The sequence below is a fragment of the Neomonachus schauinslandi genome, chromosome 4, assembly GCF_002201575.2.
Source record: "Neomonachus schauinslandi chromosome 4, ASM220157v2, whole genome shotgun sequence".
In the NCBI taxonomy this organism is placed as follows: Eukaryota; Metazoa; Chordata; class Mammalia; order Carnivora; family Phocidae; genus Neomonachus; species Neomonachus schauinslandi.
The window spans coordinates 26986317-27000735 of record NC_058406.1 but is presented as its reverse complement, the minus strand read 5'-3'; the positions used below and the strand labels follow the sequence as shown (position 1 = coordinate 27000735).

Here is a 14419-nt window from a genome sequence, read left to right as displayed (position 1 = left end):
AAAAGAGGATATCCAAATAGCCAATAAACACATGAAATTGTGTTCAACATGATTAATCATCAGGGGAATGCAAATTAAAACCACAATGAGATACTATTATCCCAAACAAAATGGCTAAAGTTAAAAGGACTGATACTACCAAGTGTTGGTGAGAATATGGAGCAACCAGAAATCTCCATGGAAATGTAAACTGGTACAACCACCCGGCAAAACTATTTGACAGTATCTCTCAATGCTAAATACACATACTCTCTGTAACTTAGCAATTCTACTCTTGGATATATACTCGGGAGAAAGAGTACTTACATCCACCAAAAATGTAGAAAAATTGTATAATGAATGTACAAAAATATCCATCAATGGTAGAAGAGATTAAAATTCTGTGAGTATATTCATATAATGAAATAATATACAATGAAAATGAATAAACTACTACTTAACACAGTAACATGAATGAATTCTAGACACATAAGGATGAACAAAAGAAAACAGACACAAAATATTACATATTGTATGGTTCCGTTTATATGAAGTTCAAAAAGAGGCAAAACTAATCTATGGTGATAGTGGTTACCTTTGGGGGTTATCTATTGGGAGGGGCCACAAGGAAGCCTGACAGGGTGCTGGAAATGTTCTAGATCTTCACCTGAGTGTGGTTACATGAGTGTACACATATATAAGACAAAGTAATTGAGATGCATGTTTAAGATTTGTGTGCTTTACTGTAAATAACGTTACATTTGATCTTAATAAAAACGTAGGGAAAAAAAGTAGAAAAAACAGAGTTCAAAATCTTACCTTTGATGAGGTACAAGCACGTTGTTAATTCCTCCGAGCTTTGCATTTATCTTCAGGCAAAGGTTGGAAAGGGTTTGGGGTGAGGTCTTCACTACATTTTTTACCTGGACACACTGTGTGGCCATACCCAGGAGGGTATCTCCAACACGTTTCACCTCCGCTACAAGGATAAATTCATTAATTAATTTAAAAATGTTTAAATATTCTCCTAATTACTAAGAGTAGAGGCCAAAATCCACACATAAACATTTACACAGTGGTCTTTTATCTGCTAACCCCCCAGGGCAATTTTTCCTTTTCTTCCCTCCTGCAAGCATTGAAGGTAGCCCACTTCCTTTACTCCTGGATGCTGCCTGCTGCCATTAACTCAGTCCCCTGAGGTTACTTTTTCCACAGGACTGGTCTGGCAAAGGAATCCATCTCTCAGCTCCTCCCTCTCAGTATACACGCCAGCTCCTTGACTTTTAAGTATTTTTCTCCCACCCTCCCCCTCTTTTTCCTCTAAACAGGAGAGATAAACAGACAGTAACAAAAGAAACAACTACAGAGGGCGTTGAAGATGTTTTATAAAGTTCACACAGCAGTCTGTAGTTCCCAAATCCTTTATTTAGATGATAGCCAAAAGAACTTTGTATCACTCTTGTTACAATAGACACAAACTGAACAGCTTCTTTTCTGGAAGTGGTAGGCTCCCCCACCCTTCCCCACTCTGATATTCCTAAGTGCTTTTCACCAAACATTCCAGTTCTTCCTGCTTTGAGGACTATGGTAGAATTCCACTGTATGCCGCACACTCGTTCCCGCTGCATTTCCCGGCCCCCATTCTCGATCCCCACACAAAGGTTGGGAAGAGCCATGTGGCTGGTTGTGGTCAAGAAGCTGCAAATGTTAAGAGCCCTGCAGAGCTCTCTTTTCTCTCTGCCATGGGGCCAGCAACTTTCCCAATAGCAACTGCTTGACCAGCCTGGGTCCCAGAGGGAAAATGACACGATGGCATGGAACAGGGGCCACAGTCTACCTCAATGCACACACGGCAGAAGCAAAAAATCAACCTTTGATGCTTTGAGCCACCGGGAGTCTGGGGTTGTTTGTGACTACAGCATAACCTAGCTTATCCTGACCTACTCCTTGAAATCATCCCTCGTTCAGTATTAAAGGGGTCCATACCATACACTGGTGTCTTCCCAGGCAAGATAACCACGATTAGCTGTAGGCCCACGTAGGTCATTTTCAGGTGTTTGAACATGGGCTCCACGCTGTCTGCACCTTGTGCATACTTGCAGAAACAGGGCTGACCCTGGATAGGCATTCCTGCATCCTTAGAGATTTTACGGAGCTGATCAGTGAAACTCCTGTTAAAATAGAACCAAGTGGCACAATGCTTTCATTTCAGAGTATGTTCCTAGCATTTATTTTCCACTAAGATACTTCTTTCAGTTCTGCACATTCTTAGCCAAAATTAAAAATAAACAACTAAACAAAGAAAAAAATCTTTAACTGGTTGCCAAAGATGGGCTGGCAATTGCATCACCGCGATTATAATGCACAAGAATCTCTCAGATCAACATTTTGAATTTTTAAAGAATTATGCCTCAACTGGGCCCCAGGAACTAGAATAGCATTTCTGTTCAAAGATTTCTTTTTTTTTTTTTTTAAACATTCAAGTCCGTAATTCTGAACTAAAGAAAAGCAAAGTCAAAATTTCAGGGAATGTGTATGTTGGTAAGCCTGGCACAAGAATGGTCGGATAAGCTTGTGTTCAGCTGAGAACTTGGAAACACAAAATTGGCAGATTTAGGATTATATTCAAACTTGTAACCTACGTGATTCAATAACAATATCAAAAGAAACCATCACTTTGAAAAAAAAAACAACAAAATTCATTGTGAAGTTTTAAATTCTGGATATGAGAAGTGACTTTATGTATAAAGCTTTCAGAATAATTTTTGTGCATTTGCCAAATATTTTGCAAGATTCCTTTTTTCCATCCAGTTCCCTTTCCCTGCCTTGATTTTTCTACCCTTCTCACTAACTTCCTTTCTATAGATAGAGCTGCATCTGGAAGGCATGAACCAATGCTCTCAGTCAGTGACCCTGCAGGAAAACAAGCTCACTAGTAAATTACAATGATTAAAAACAGACGAGTTTTTTTTTTTTTTTATCTCAGCTGAAAAGATACAATTAATACCAAAGGAAGCTTCACTAAGAACTCAAGAGTCCGCCAACTGTCTCTGCTTCGGCCTTTAGTTAGTCACAGATTTCTGCTCTAATTGCAAGGAAGCTGAGTCAGATTCTTAATGTCATTCCCAAGTTTGCAATTTACTATAATACAAGGTCTTTTTCCTACAACCAGATGGCGTCACTCTAAGAGTCAGGATTTAGTGCCAGTGTGCACAGCACATTCACGTCATGATGGTATTTTCATATCTGGAAGGGATATTACTAAGCTGAAAATATGAAGATACTCACTTTAGTAAATCTTCCCTACATTGTTTCTGAGGCGCAAAACAAGCAACTGCCCAAACTTTAATTTCAATGCCAGCATAAAACTGCTTTCCTCGCATGTCCCAGACACCCTGGTTGGGTGTGGCTACCGTTTTATTCTTTAAAAAAAAAAAAAAAAGAAAAGAAAAGAAAAGAAACAAAAGAAAAGAGAAAAGACATTACAATCTAAGGCCATGTTAATGTTGATGACGGGATAAACAAAACTCTATTTGGTATTAGCCAAAAGACAAAAAGCAGTAAGGAGCTAAACTACGGGTCAATTCAGTGCGGTGCGGCGGAGAAACCCTGGATTATTCTCTTGTTGACTGTTTGTTGGAAGGAGCTTTTGCTGAATGAGAGAAAAAGCTTACCCGGCCTCCATATTGCAGCATCGGTGCCGGAAGTACCCTGCCTGTGAGCTCTGTCATTTCACTGTGGACAACAATACCAAATTCTTTAAGGTAGGGATCCGGTCCACCCACCATGCTGTTACTCTTCACCTAAAGAACAGGAAAGCCTGCGCATATAAAAACCAAAGAGTAACTGTGTCCTACCAGGAGTTTTCTATTGTCTTGTTTTCTCATCTGAAAGCTATAGTGTATCGTGAAGACCATGCCTTACTGACCAGTCTACTGATTTCTTCCTGTCTGTCGGGAGCCGATCTTGCTGTAGCTTTGATCATTGTGGAAGTCTGATTGTCTGTGAGCTTCTTTATACATCGCTGTCCTGCCACGATATTGCAGACCTACAGAGAGGCAAAGAGAAATTTGTTTGTGTAATGGGTTTCTATATAGGAAGCCTTTGCTAAACTGTATCTTACCTCTTCCATTCCCCAAAACATGAAAATGCTATTACCTAGCGAAGCTACCTGCCTAAAATATTTTATTTTTTTTTTAAAGATTTATTTATTCATTTGAGAGAGAGAGAGAGCAAGAACATGCAAAGCGGGGAGGGGCAGAGGGAGAGGGAGAGAAGCAGACTCCCTGCTGAGCCAGGAGCCCGCCCGATGCTGGGCTGGATTCCACAAACCCAAGATCATGACCTGATCTGAAACCAAGAGTCACTCAATGGACTGAGCCACCCAGGTGCCCCTGCCCAAAATAATTTAGAAATTAATACTAAATTCTACTACTAGTTTAGAACATGATTTTTTTTTTTAACTCATTCAAGAGATTGGCAGATTTGGCAAAAGAAGATTCAGTTTAGCTTACCTCAAGTGGCAAATACGTATGTTTTTGTTCTTGTCCCACTTGGAGACAGGGAAGATGGGGGTATTTCAGCTGCAGACTATACTTCTGCTTAAAATACTGAGCTACTGTACATTCCATAGCTTGACCATTTTCTAGCTGTAAAGGAAAACTATGGGAGAGAATACCTTTTTAGAAATGTCTTCAAGTTCTTTTTTTCTTAAACAAGCAAACAAACAAAAGCCTAACATTTTCTACCTTGATCAGTCACTTAAAAAACAAAGGTCAATCTTTATTTGACCTTTAGTATTTAGTATTTAGTTTAGTATTTAATGAGAAAAGCGACTCTTGGAATTTTCCATGTTTGTTGAAGCTGGTTTGAGAAAAATACTAAATTAAAACTTAAAAAGAAGTTAAAACGAGAAGAAGCTGCAGAACAGGAAAATACAAACTCACTAGATACATATATAATCTACACCTACAGATACATATATAATCTCTAGCTGGCTTCCTATAAATTATTAAAATCAAATAAGGACTTGGGATCATCCACAGAGAAGTTTTATTTGCTTAAGGGAACTTTTTGTTAAAATGAGTGTAACATAGTTATTGGGGCCACATTTCCAGATCCCCAAACCAGGACAAATATATGTGGATTTAGAGGCAACAAGACCAAACACATGAAACTGAGACTGTGCCAGGATATTTGATATAAACTGGAGAACAAGATTTAAGAGATTCTCTTTCTTTGGTTCTTTCAGTGGGCAAATTATCTTAAATACTTGGTACAATAATAAATTTAACCTGCTTTCTTAACTGTTACAGCCCCACAAAATAACAATGCAGCAAGGATCATCTATGTGATATTTAAATCTACGTGCTTTTAATTTTCATGCAAAGATTATACAAATCTATAAGTATAATTATTTTTCCAGGGTTATGTGAAGTAATTAATGAAAAAGATACAGTTCTTGAAACAAAAGCTACACTTCTCAATAGTGATTTCATAAGGTTTCAGTAATGTTTTTCCTCCTAGAGAATGAAGTCAATAGTATAATATGAAGAATACATGGAATATCACTTTATAACTCTTAAGAAATTTACATCAGGTGCATATGGGTTCATACTGAAGAATTTATTCAAATCATACTGAATTACTATACCACATTTATCCAGAGGTCACCCAAAAACTTCTACTATCTAGAACAAAGCCTTCCCGATGATTTTGATGAACACTAAAGTTTAAAAATTGAGAACCGTGGAACTAAAACAAAGTCAGAATAGAATATAAACAAACAAAAGGCTTCTGACTAACCAAAATAATGTAAAGTTTATATATTTAAGTTCATGCTCCTTACTTGGAGGAGCCAATATTTATTTATGTCAGACATCAGTTTAATCTTGATTACAAGAACAAAACTTACATATATAGTAAATATATACTTTCATATATATTTTCTCATTTTGCGTAGTTCGCAGTGGATCAGAAGTCGGGTGATTAGAAAAATAAGATTGGAAAATGGAAATGAGTAGCTGCTAGAGACATGCCGTACATACTGATAGCTGGAAGAAGTGGCAGCCAGCTACAAAAAAGAGAAAAAGCCAAACAAAACACAAAGCAATATCTTCTCATGACAGCCTTATATGACTTATAGGACTTAACAGATCCTTTGGGACATGCGTTGAGAATTATAACAGTATAATAAATGATGCTTATAATGATGACTCTGCATTGTTATATAAAAGTTGATCTGTGTTTGGCATTCTTTGTTTAAGAGGTGAAATGAATCAAAGGCAAGAAATATGTTTTTTAAATGTCTCTATCCAAAATTTTTAAAACATTTTTTAAAGCTCTGGGGCTTAAAACGGATGATCTCAGTGATTTTGAAACTTGCAATACGGGATACCATTTTCTCAAATCATAGCAGCTTCTTCTGTTACCAAAAATGTAACAGTATCATTTTCAACGTGGTTAACATACGTTTGATGACTGGCTGGCCGTCTAGTCACATTACAAACTCGGTATTTTCGTTTCATCTGTCCACAGTGGGTCACCTCAACTTTAAGACCTGAAGTTAAAAAAAAAAAGTCAAAACATCAGGTATTAATTAAAATCATAGTGACAAAAACAGGTTCAAATGTCTTCAGAACTTCAGCATTGTACAGGACTAAGGTTGCAAGGATATGAGAACAAGTTCATCATGTACAGGCAAAAAGTCTCAGCTAAGAAGAAAAACTTAGAACCCAGATGACTTAAAATGTGCAACCTACATAAATTTATTAATTTGTTCAATAAATATCTACTAAACCCCAACAATTCTGGTATTTATTATTGGGTCTAGAGATAGCCCTAATGAAGCTTGTGTTGTAGTGAGAGAAGACAGCTAATAACAAGAAGAAAAGAAATTCCAAAAGAGAATAAACTTGTGTTACTTTATTAAAAGGTAAGTTTTAAAAAAAAATAATAAAATACATAAATAAAATAAAATGAAAGTTTTTTAATTTCTTTCTTTTTTTTTTTAAAGATTTTATTTATTTGATAGAGTGAGAGAGCACAAGCAGGGGAACAGTAGAGGGAGAGGGAGAAGCAGGCTCCCCGCCAAGCAGGGAGCCCGATGCGGGGCTCGATCCCAGGACCCTGGGATCATGACCTGAGCCGAAGGCAGACGCTTAACCATCTGAGCCACCCAGGTGCCCCTAAAATGGAAGTTTTTAAGTGGGTAAAGGGTAAGCATGCCTGAGGGGTGCCAGCTATGGGACAAGAAGCTTTATACATCTAATTGCATTTAATTCTCACAACAAACTTAAAGATACACATTATTTTCTTTACCTTAGAGATGAATAAATTAAGACTCATGATGAGTAAGTAACTAGCCCAAGGTCCCACTGATAGAACTGGCTGGGATGGGATGGAAGCCCAGGTGTGTCTGACTGCAAGACCCTGCTCCTTGCACTACATTGAGCTGCCTTGCTGAGACTACGGTAATGCAAATACCTACCTCTGATTTCTTTGGTAAACTTGACACGCTGGGAATCTGTTAGTGGTTTGGTCTGTTCATTGATGTTCTGAATGTCTAAAACCTCACACATGAACTCAATGATAGGCTGAGCTCGGTAGAAAGCAGTTGCAGACACTAACAAACAGAGAGGACGGATACTTAGCTTCAGTTCAGAGAAAGGGGAAGCACTAAAAATACTAGCCAAAAGAGTAAAGAGTAAAAGGAGAATTCTAGCGTACCGTCAATATTGAGCATCATATTCCACATAGCAGGTCTCACAGACTGATGAAAGCCAAACCAAACCTCTCTGCCCCCTCCCAGAGGGTGGTAGTAACCTTCAGGAGGTGAGAAAAAAGAACGACCCACCGGAGTGTACCTGAAGAAATGAGTTTGCATGTTTCACCATCAAACTCAAAAGGTCTTTCATTTTATTCTCAACTTTATAAACAAACTTGAAACCAAGTTTAAACTGTGACTTACGCAGAAACTTTTCAATGGCTCCAGTGCGACCTACCGAAAAAATCTGACATTTGTGGGAACGAACTCAAACGAAGGTACTAACCTCATGGAGGGAAGGTGTCTTGTGATTACATCAAGTGCTTGTACTGAGTCATCTGGGACTTCATTCAAGTGCCCAGCCAAAGCTTCTAAAAGCAACTGAAGGCTCACAACTGATACCCACTGAACAGACACTTTGAAGGTTTGGTCTTTACCCTCACCTGGAAGGGTCACTTCCATATCAACCTAAGGAACAAAAAAATCATAGTTACACATATATATGTACAGAGTATGAAAGAAAGATCCCAGGAATATTCAACATAGTATATGCATAAGCATATTTATTTTTAAGACTTTCTGTAATTGTAAAACATTGGAAACAACCTAAGTGTCCATCAAGAGGGAATAATATAATATTAACTATTACGTAATAGTTTGAAAATAAAGGTCTATGTTTCAACATGGATGAACCTTGAAAACATTATGCTAAGTGAAATAAGCCAGACACAAAGGGACAAATACTGTATGATTCCACTTATATGAAGTACTTAGAATAGTCAAATTCATAGGGACAGAAAGAGGGAGGGGCAGAAGAAGAGCGAGCGAGAGAGAGAATCTTAACCAGGTCCCATGCACAGTACGGAGCTCAACACAGGGCTCGATCTCACAACCCTGAGATCATGACCTGAGCCGAAATCAAGAGTCAGATGCTTAACATAACCGAGCCACCCAGGTTCCCCAAGACCTAAGATAGAATAGTGGATACCAGGAACTGGGGGAAGGGGACGAGAGAACTTAATGCTTAGTGGGTATGTACTTTCAGTTTGGGATGATAAAAAAATTTTGGAGATCGATAGTGGTTATGATTGCACAACAACGTGAATACACGAAATGCCACTGAACTGTACACTTAAAAATGGTTAAAATAGTAAATTTTATGTCATGCATATTTTACCACAATAAAAAAGAATTTGAATTAAGTAAATAAGTTATATGTAAATGTACAGAAATGGAAAGATCTCCCAGACATATTGTTAAATGAAAAAGCAAATCCTAGAATGATGTGCAAACAAGTAAGAATATACATAGGCGTATGCATAAATAGCTAATGCACATAAAAATATCCGAAAGGATATATACCAAACTATTAGAATAGTTTCCTCTAAAAAGGAAAATGGGATTGGGGGATGCAGGTAGGGAGGCAGGAAATCACAGTGTTTCTAGATGTCTAAGTAAGTTTATAAGGAGTATATGTTTACATATTGCTTTTCTAATTTAAAAACTAAACTTGTGCAGCCATCAAAAGGAATGAGATCTTGGCATTTGCAACGACGTGGATGGAACTGGAGGGTAATATGTTGAGTGAAATAAGTCAAACAGAGAAAGACATGTATCATATGATCTCACTGATATGAGGAATTCTTAATCTCAGGAAACAAACTGAGGGTTGCTGGAGTGGGGGGTGGGGTGGGAAGGATGGGGTGACTGGGTGATAGACACTGGGGAGGGTATGTGCTCTGGTGAGCGCCGTGAATTGTGCAAGACTGTTGAATCTCAGATCTGTACCTCTGAAACAAATAATGCAATATATGTTAAGAAAAAAAAAAAAGAAGAAGAAGAAGAAGGTAGCAGGAGAGGAAGAATGAAGGGGGGGAAATCGGAGGGGTAGACGAACCATGAGAGACGATGGACTCTGAAAAACAAACTGAGGGTTCTAGAGGGGAGGGGGGTGGGAGGATGGGTTAGCCTGGTGGTGGGTATTGAGGAGGGCACATTCTGCATGGAGCACTGGGTGTTATGCACAAACAATGAATCATGGAACACTTCATCTAAAACTAATGATGTAATGTATGGGGATTAACATAAGAATAAAAAAAAATAAAAAAAAAAATAAAAACTAAACTTGTAAAAGAAAAAGTTATTGTGGTATTATGAATATTTCCACAAGTGGGTGTTAGATAATTTTCTATAATCTATAAAAACTCCATTTTTCAGATTCACATAGCAAGTACATTAGCAATGTGAAAACCAGAATATATGTAATCAAACTAATCTAATCTAATTCTAATAATCACAATCAACCTAAATTCTAATGCTAATCTCATCTTCAATTGTTGATTAACTACAGGACAAGAGAATATGGACACAGTAACAAATCTATCATCACTATGTGAAACAACTCTAAGAATCAAGTTGCTATTGGAAGGGGAAACATTTCTGTCCTATGTAAGTGACCTAAGTCTAATACGCACTTCTGGCTGTTAACACTTACCCTATCCCGTCCAATTGGCAGTGGATGTGCTGTGTACATGTTTCTTTTGCCATCATAGCCGGGCTGCCGGTCACCAAATATTTGCATCTTGAAGTGCCGCACCATTGTATCTACTACCTCTCTTAACAGAGAGAGTGGCAGTTAGCTTTGAGAAATGGTGAGCAGTAAGAAAACTATCACCATACCTTAATCACCTAAACTGAGTTCAAAACTACTTGGAAAAAGTAAGAGTTATAGTTATAATTGACTTCAGTAATTAAAAAAATAGTTAACAACAGTCAACTAAAGAAAGGTGGCAACGAGAGAACAAAAGCAGCTACGAGATGACAAGAAAAGCAGGGAAAAAAAGAGAGCATAACACTTATGGCATCCTCTCAAACTCTTGCCTTTCACGGTCTTCTCCCATGACCAATATAGCCTTACCAGAATAACCTATTTTAGGTATCTAAGTTTGGCATGAATATTCATAATTGAACCATGATAAATTTGTTAGCAAATAAACATCCTCATTCAAGTATCATGGTTTCAGAAAAGAGAGTAGGCAGAAATTCAGAAATGTGAGGGCCAATAAATCCACGCTGCATCATACACAAAGGAATAAGTCAACCCCTTTGCCTAATGCTGGTAATTTATTATTTTTCATACTGTCTTGTTTTATTCTGAAGTGCTCCTGAGCAGTGTAGAGAAGGAAATGTAAAATATTGTCATTCCATAAAGATTACCAATGTAGTTTCTTCTTTGGAATGAAAGCCCTTTCCCTCAATCAAGCATGCATAGTTTTACCTAAGTGTTCTTGTCTATATGCCAGACTACACCGTATGCAGGCTCTGAAGTAAAGGCAGTTGCAGGATAACTAGAGTATATGGTTTAAGATGGACAGATCTGAGTCTGTGAGATTTTGGAATGCTAGAGTTAATAGAAAACTATATCTTACCAATGTTTAGTGAGTGCTACATGCAGGAACTATATCTTAAAAGCCAAGATACATCACAACTAGCTAAGGCATTAATATTCTGCAAATAAAATCTATGGAAAAGATACACATTTATAAACCAAATCACACAACTGAAAAAATTGATGGAAAAGTGTAGTATCATATGTTACCAATTAAAAAAAAAAACTATCTTAAGAATAATATATTTTCATATTGGAAGGATAATTTCTCATCTTATATTCTTAAATTATAACCATACATAGTTTTATAGTGAAGAGATATTTTCACATCTATTCTCACTTAATCTTTGTGAGACAAATAGGCTGATGATTACTGTTTCCATAGTAAAAAGAAGAAAAAAAAATTCAGAATAGGCAAGTGATCTGCCCTTGGTCACACAGTGAGTAAGTGGCAGAGCTTGGACAAGTTACTGAATCTTCCACTATCTGTTTCTTTTCATTTGTAAAATTATAATAATCATAATACCTACCACAAAAGTTTGTTGTATTAAGTGAATAAATACACACAGAATATTTAGAACAGTGCTTGTCACACAACAAGCCTACTTACTCTGGTGTGTTCACGGATATGACTCCAAGAATTTTCCTTTTTCCTGGATTATCAAATTTTTCCTCTTTATTAGATTATTTCTTTCAGCATACAGATATGCTATAGTTTCTCTCATCTTCAAAAAAATTAAACTTCCCTGACCCGACTTCCTCTTCATTTGAACCTCCCACTTCTCTGTTCCCCTTTGTGTCAAAATCCCTTAAAGGAGTTGTCTCTGATTGCTCTTCTCCTATCTCTCTTAAACCTTCTCCACCTTACCTGCATCAAAACTACTCTTACCAAGGTCCCCAGAGGGCTCCACAATTCTAAATTCAGTGCTCTTTGAACATTAAATGATAAATTCTTCCAACTTAACACATCTTCCCTTGCCTCCTCACTCAGCCCTGGTTTTTGCCTAGCCCAGTGGCCTCTCCATGCCAGTCTCCTGGCTAATAATCCTCACCTCCCCAATTTTAAAATATTGGGGTACCCCAGGACTCAGTCCTGGAGTCTTCTTTTCTCTAACCACATTCACTTCCCATATAATCTTACCCAGCTCATGGTTTTACCACCAATATGGTGATGACTCTCAAATGTTTGTCTCTAGCGTGGACCACTCCCCTGAATCCAACCTCATCTGTTCAACTCCCCCCCCGACTCAACATCTCTACTAGGATGTCTAATAGACCTCTCAGCCCTAATGTGTCCAAAACAGATCTCCTGATCTGCCAGCCCTGTTGACTTCTCCCATAGTTTACCCCATCCCAATAAATGGCAACTCCATTTTTCTATTTGCATAGGACAAAAACCCTGGGATCGATCATGACTCATTTCTTCCTTCATACCTCATGTTCCATCCATCAACACATCTTGCTGACACTACCTCCAAAAATTATTAAAAATATCTCAGTGGCTCCCCTCACCCCCATCCTCTATCTTCTTTCCCTTATTTATTTTTCTTCATAGCACTTATCACCAACTAACATGTAATATGTTTTGTTTGCTTATTCATTTATTTTTGGTCTTCTCCCCTATTAGAATATAAGCTCCTCAAGGGTAGAAACTTTTGCCTTTTTTGTTCATGTTGTATTCTCAGGGCATAGAACAATACCTGGTACATAGGAAGCACTCAATAAAATATTCATTGAATGGATTAATGTTAACCATTAACACCATTTCTATTACAATTGATCTCAGTTATACAATAGCCAAGCAATCATGGGCTTGCATGAGATTAAACTGTATCAGAAAGCCATATTATTGATCTATAATGAGAAACAAAAATCAAGCAGCATAAAATATTGTACTTGACAGCACAGGCATTCTAAGAAAAACAAGAATCTGGGGCGCCTGGGTGGCTCAGTCAGTTAAGTGGCTGCCTTTGGCTCAGGTCATGATCCCAGGGTCCTGGGATCAAGCCTAACGTCGGACTCCCTGCTCAGCGGAGAGCCTGCTTCTCCCTCTCCCTCTGCCTGATGTTCTGCCTACTTGTGCTCTCTATCTCTCTGTCAAATAAAAAAAATAAAATCTTTAAAAAATAACTGCTCTCATTAAAAAAAAAAAAGAAAAGCAAGAATGTTAATATTAAGGACTGCTTAACTATCATGGCATGAAAACAGAGAAAAGGTAAGTAGGTGTTCTTAGCATTGTAAAAATATCTACTACAGGACTATGTCTTCACACTTGGTAAATTCCTGTCACACAGACCACAAGGCTTAAATCATCTCATCTAGACCCCTCTTGGATAATGTTAGAATTAAACAGAGCTTCTCTCTGAGCTTACTTTTTTCAATATTCCAAGATGATTTTTCTGCCTTTATACTTATATTTTTCTCATGTCCAATACCAATACTTAATAATAAAATTTGAACTTACAGATAATTTTTTTCTAAATTTTATTTTTAAGTAATCTCTACATCCAACATGGGGCTCAAACTCACAACAATGAGATCAAGAGTTACATGCTCTACGAACTGAGCCAGCCAGATGCCCCTGAATTTTCAGATAGTTCTAATTTCCCACAGATACTAACACTTCACTTATTTTTACTTATTTATTTTATTATTTAAATTTCTGCTACCATTGGACAATAAGAGTGACTTTATTCTTCATTTGATAAGTATCTACTTATTGAACAATGACGTATCCAGCACTCTGCTAGAATCTGTGGAGGATAACCAAGTATGAGACAACAAAGCTGCTATCAAGAAACTTACCATCTTAGAGAGAAAACAAAGCCTACATGTTGAAAGAATTTAGAGAACAATATGATACATAATAAATAAGTTATATGCATTTAAATATATAGAAGTCTACTTTTTCTAATCCTTACCTGTTGACTCTCCGAGGCCGCTTTTCTGGTTTAATATCCACATCATAGTGATACACATCTATTTTAGGAATCTGAACCTGAAAATGATTGGCTAACAGTCGAATTGGTTTTCCAACAGTTCCTAGGCCAGGACGACGAGGTGGCTGAAACAGGCTGGTTGGAGGTCCTGGAGAGATTGAAAGACTTCTGATGTACTATTTGGTCATAAAGGATAATATTCCCTTCATGATCATGATGATGATAACAACAACAGATATAATTATTGAGATCTTATTATTCACTGAACATATTCTGATATAAAGAGTTTGTGATATCTTTTAACCTAAGGTTTTCTAGATTTCTAAATATTTTGCCATGTGGCTATCA

At 37.4% G+C, this 14419-nt stretch overlaps 1 protein-coding gene across 1 annotated transcript in view; it reads right to left on the bottom strand.

Annotated features, from left to right (window-relative positions):
* AGO4 (argonaute RISC component 4) overlaps window positions 1–14419 on the bottom strand; it is a 38305-nt gene that overhangs the window by 15158 nt on the left and 8728 nt on the right. Inside the window, exons 2-13 of the mRNA XM_021684204.1 lie at window positions 14054–14219; window positions 10239–10359; window positions 8031–8212; window positions 7708–7844; window positions 7469–7603; window positions 6451–6538; window positions 4494–4641; window positions 3908–4027; window positions 3654–3782; window positions 3268–3401; window positions 1966–2150; window positions 799–958 (exon numbers count right to left, since the gene is read on the bottom strand). Of these exons, the coding sequence (XP_021539879.1) occupies window positions 799–958; window positions 1966–2150; window positions 3268–3401; window positions 3654–3782; window positions 3908–4027; window positions 4494–4641; window positions 6451–6538; window positions 7469–7603; window positions 7708–7844; window positions 8031–8212; window positions 10239–10359; window positions 14054–14219 (1705 nt within the window). The remainder of the gene's footprint in view (window positions 1–798; window positions 959–1965; window positions 2151–3267; window positions 3402–3653; window positions 3783–3907; window positions 4028–4493; window positions 4642–6450; window positions 6539–7468; window positions 7604–7707; window positions 7845–8030; window positions 8213–10238; window positions 10360–14053; window positions 14220–14419) is intronic.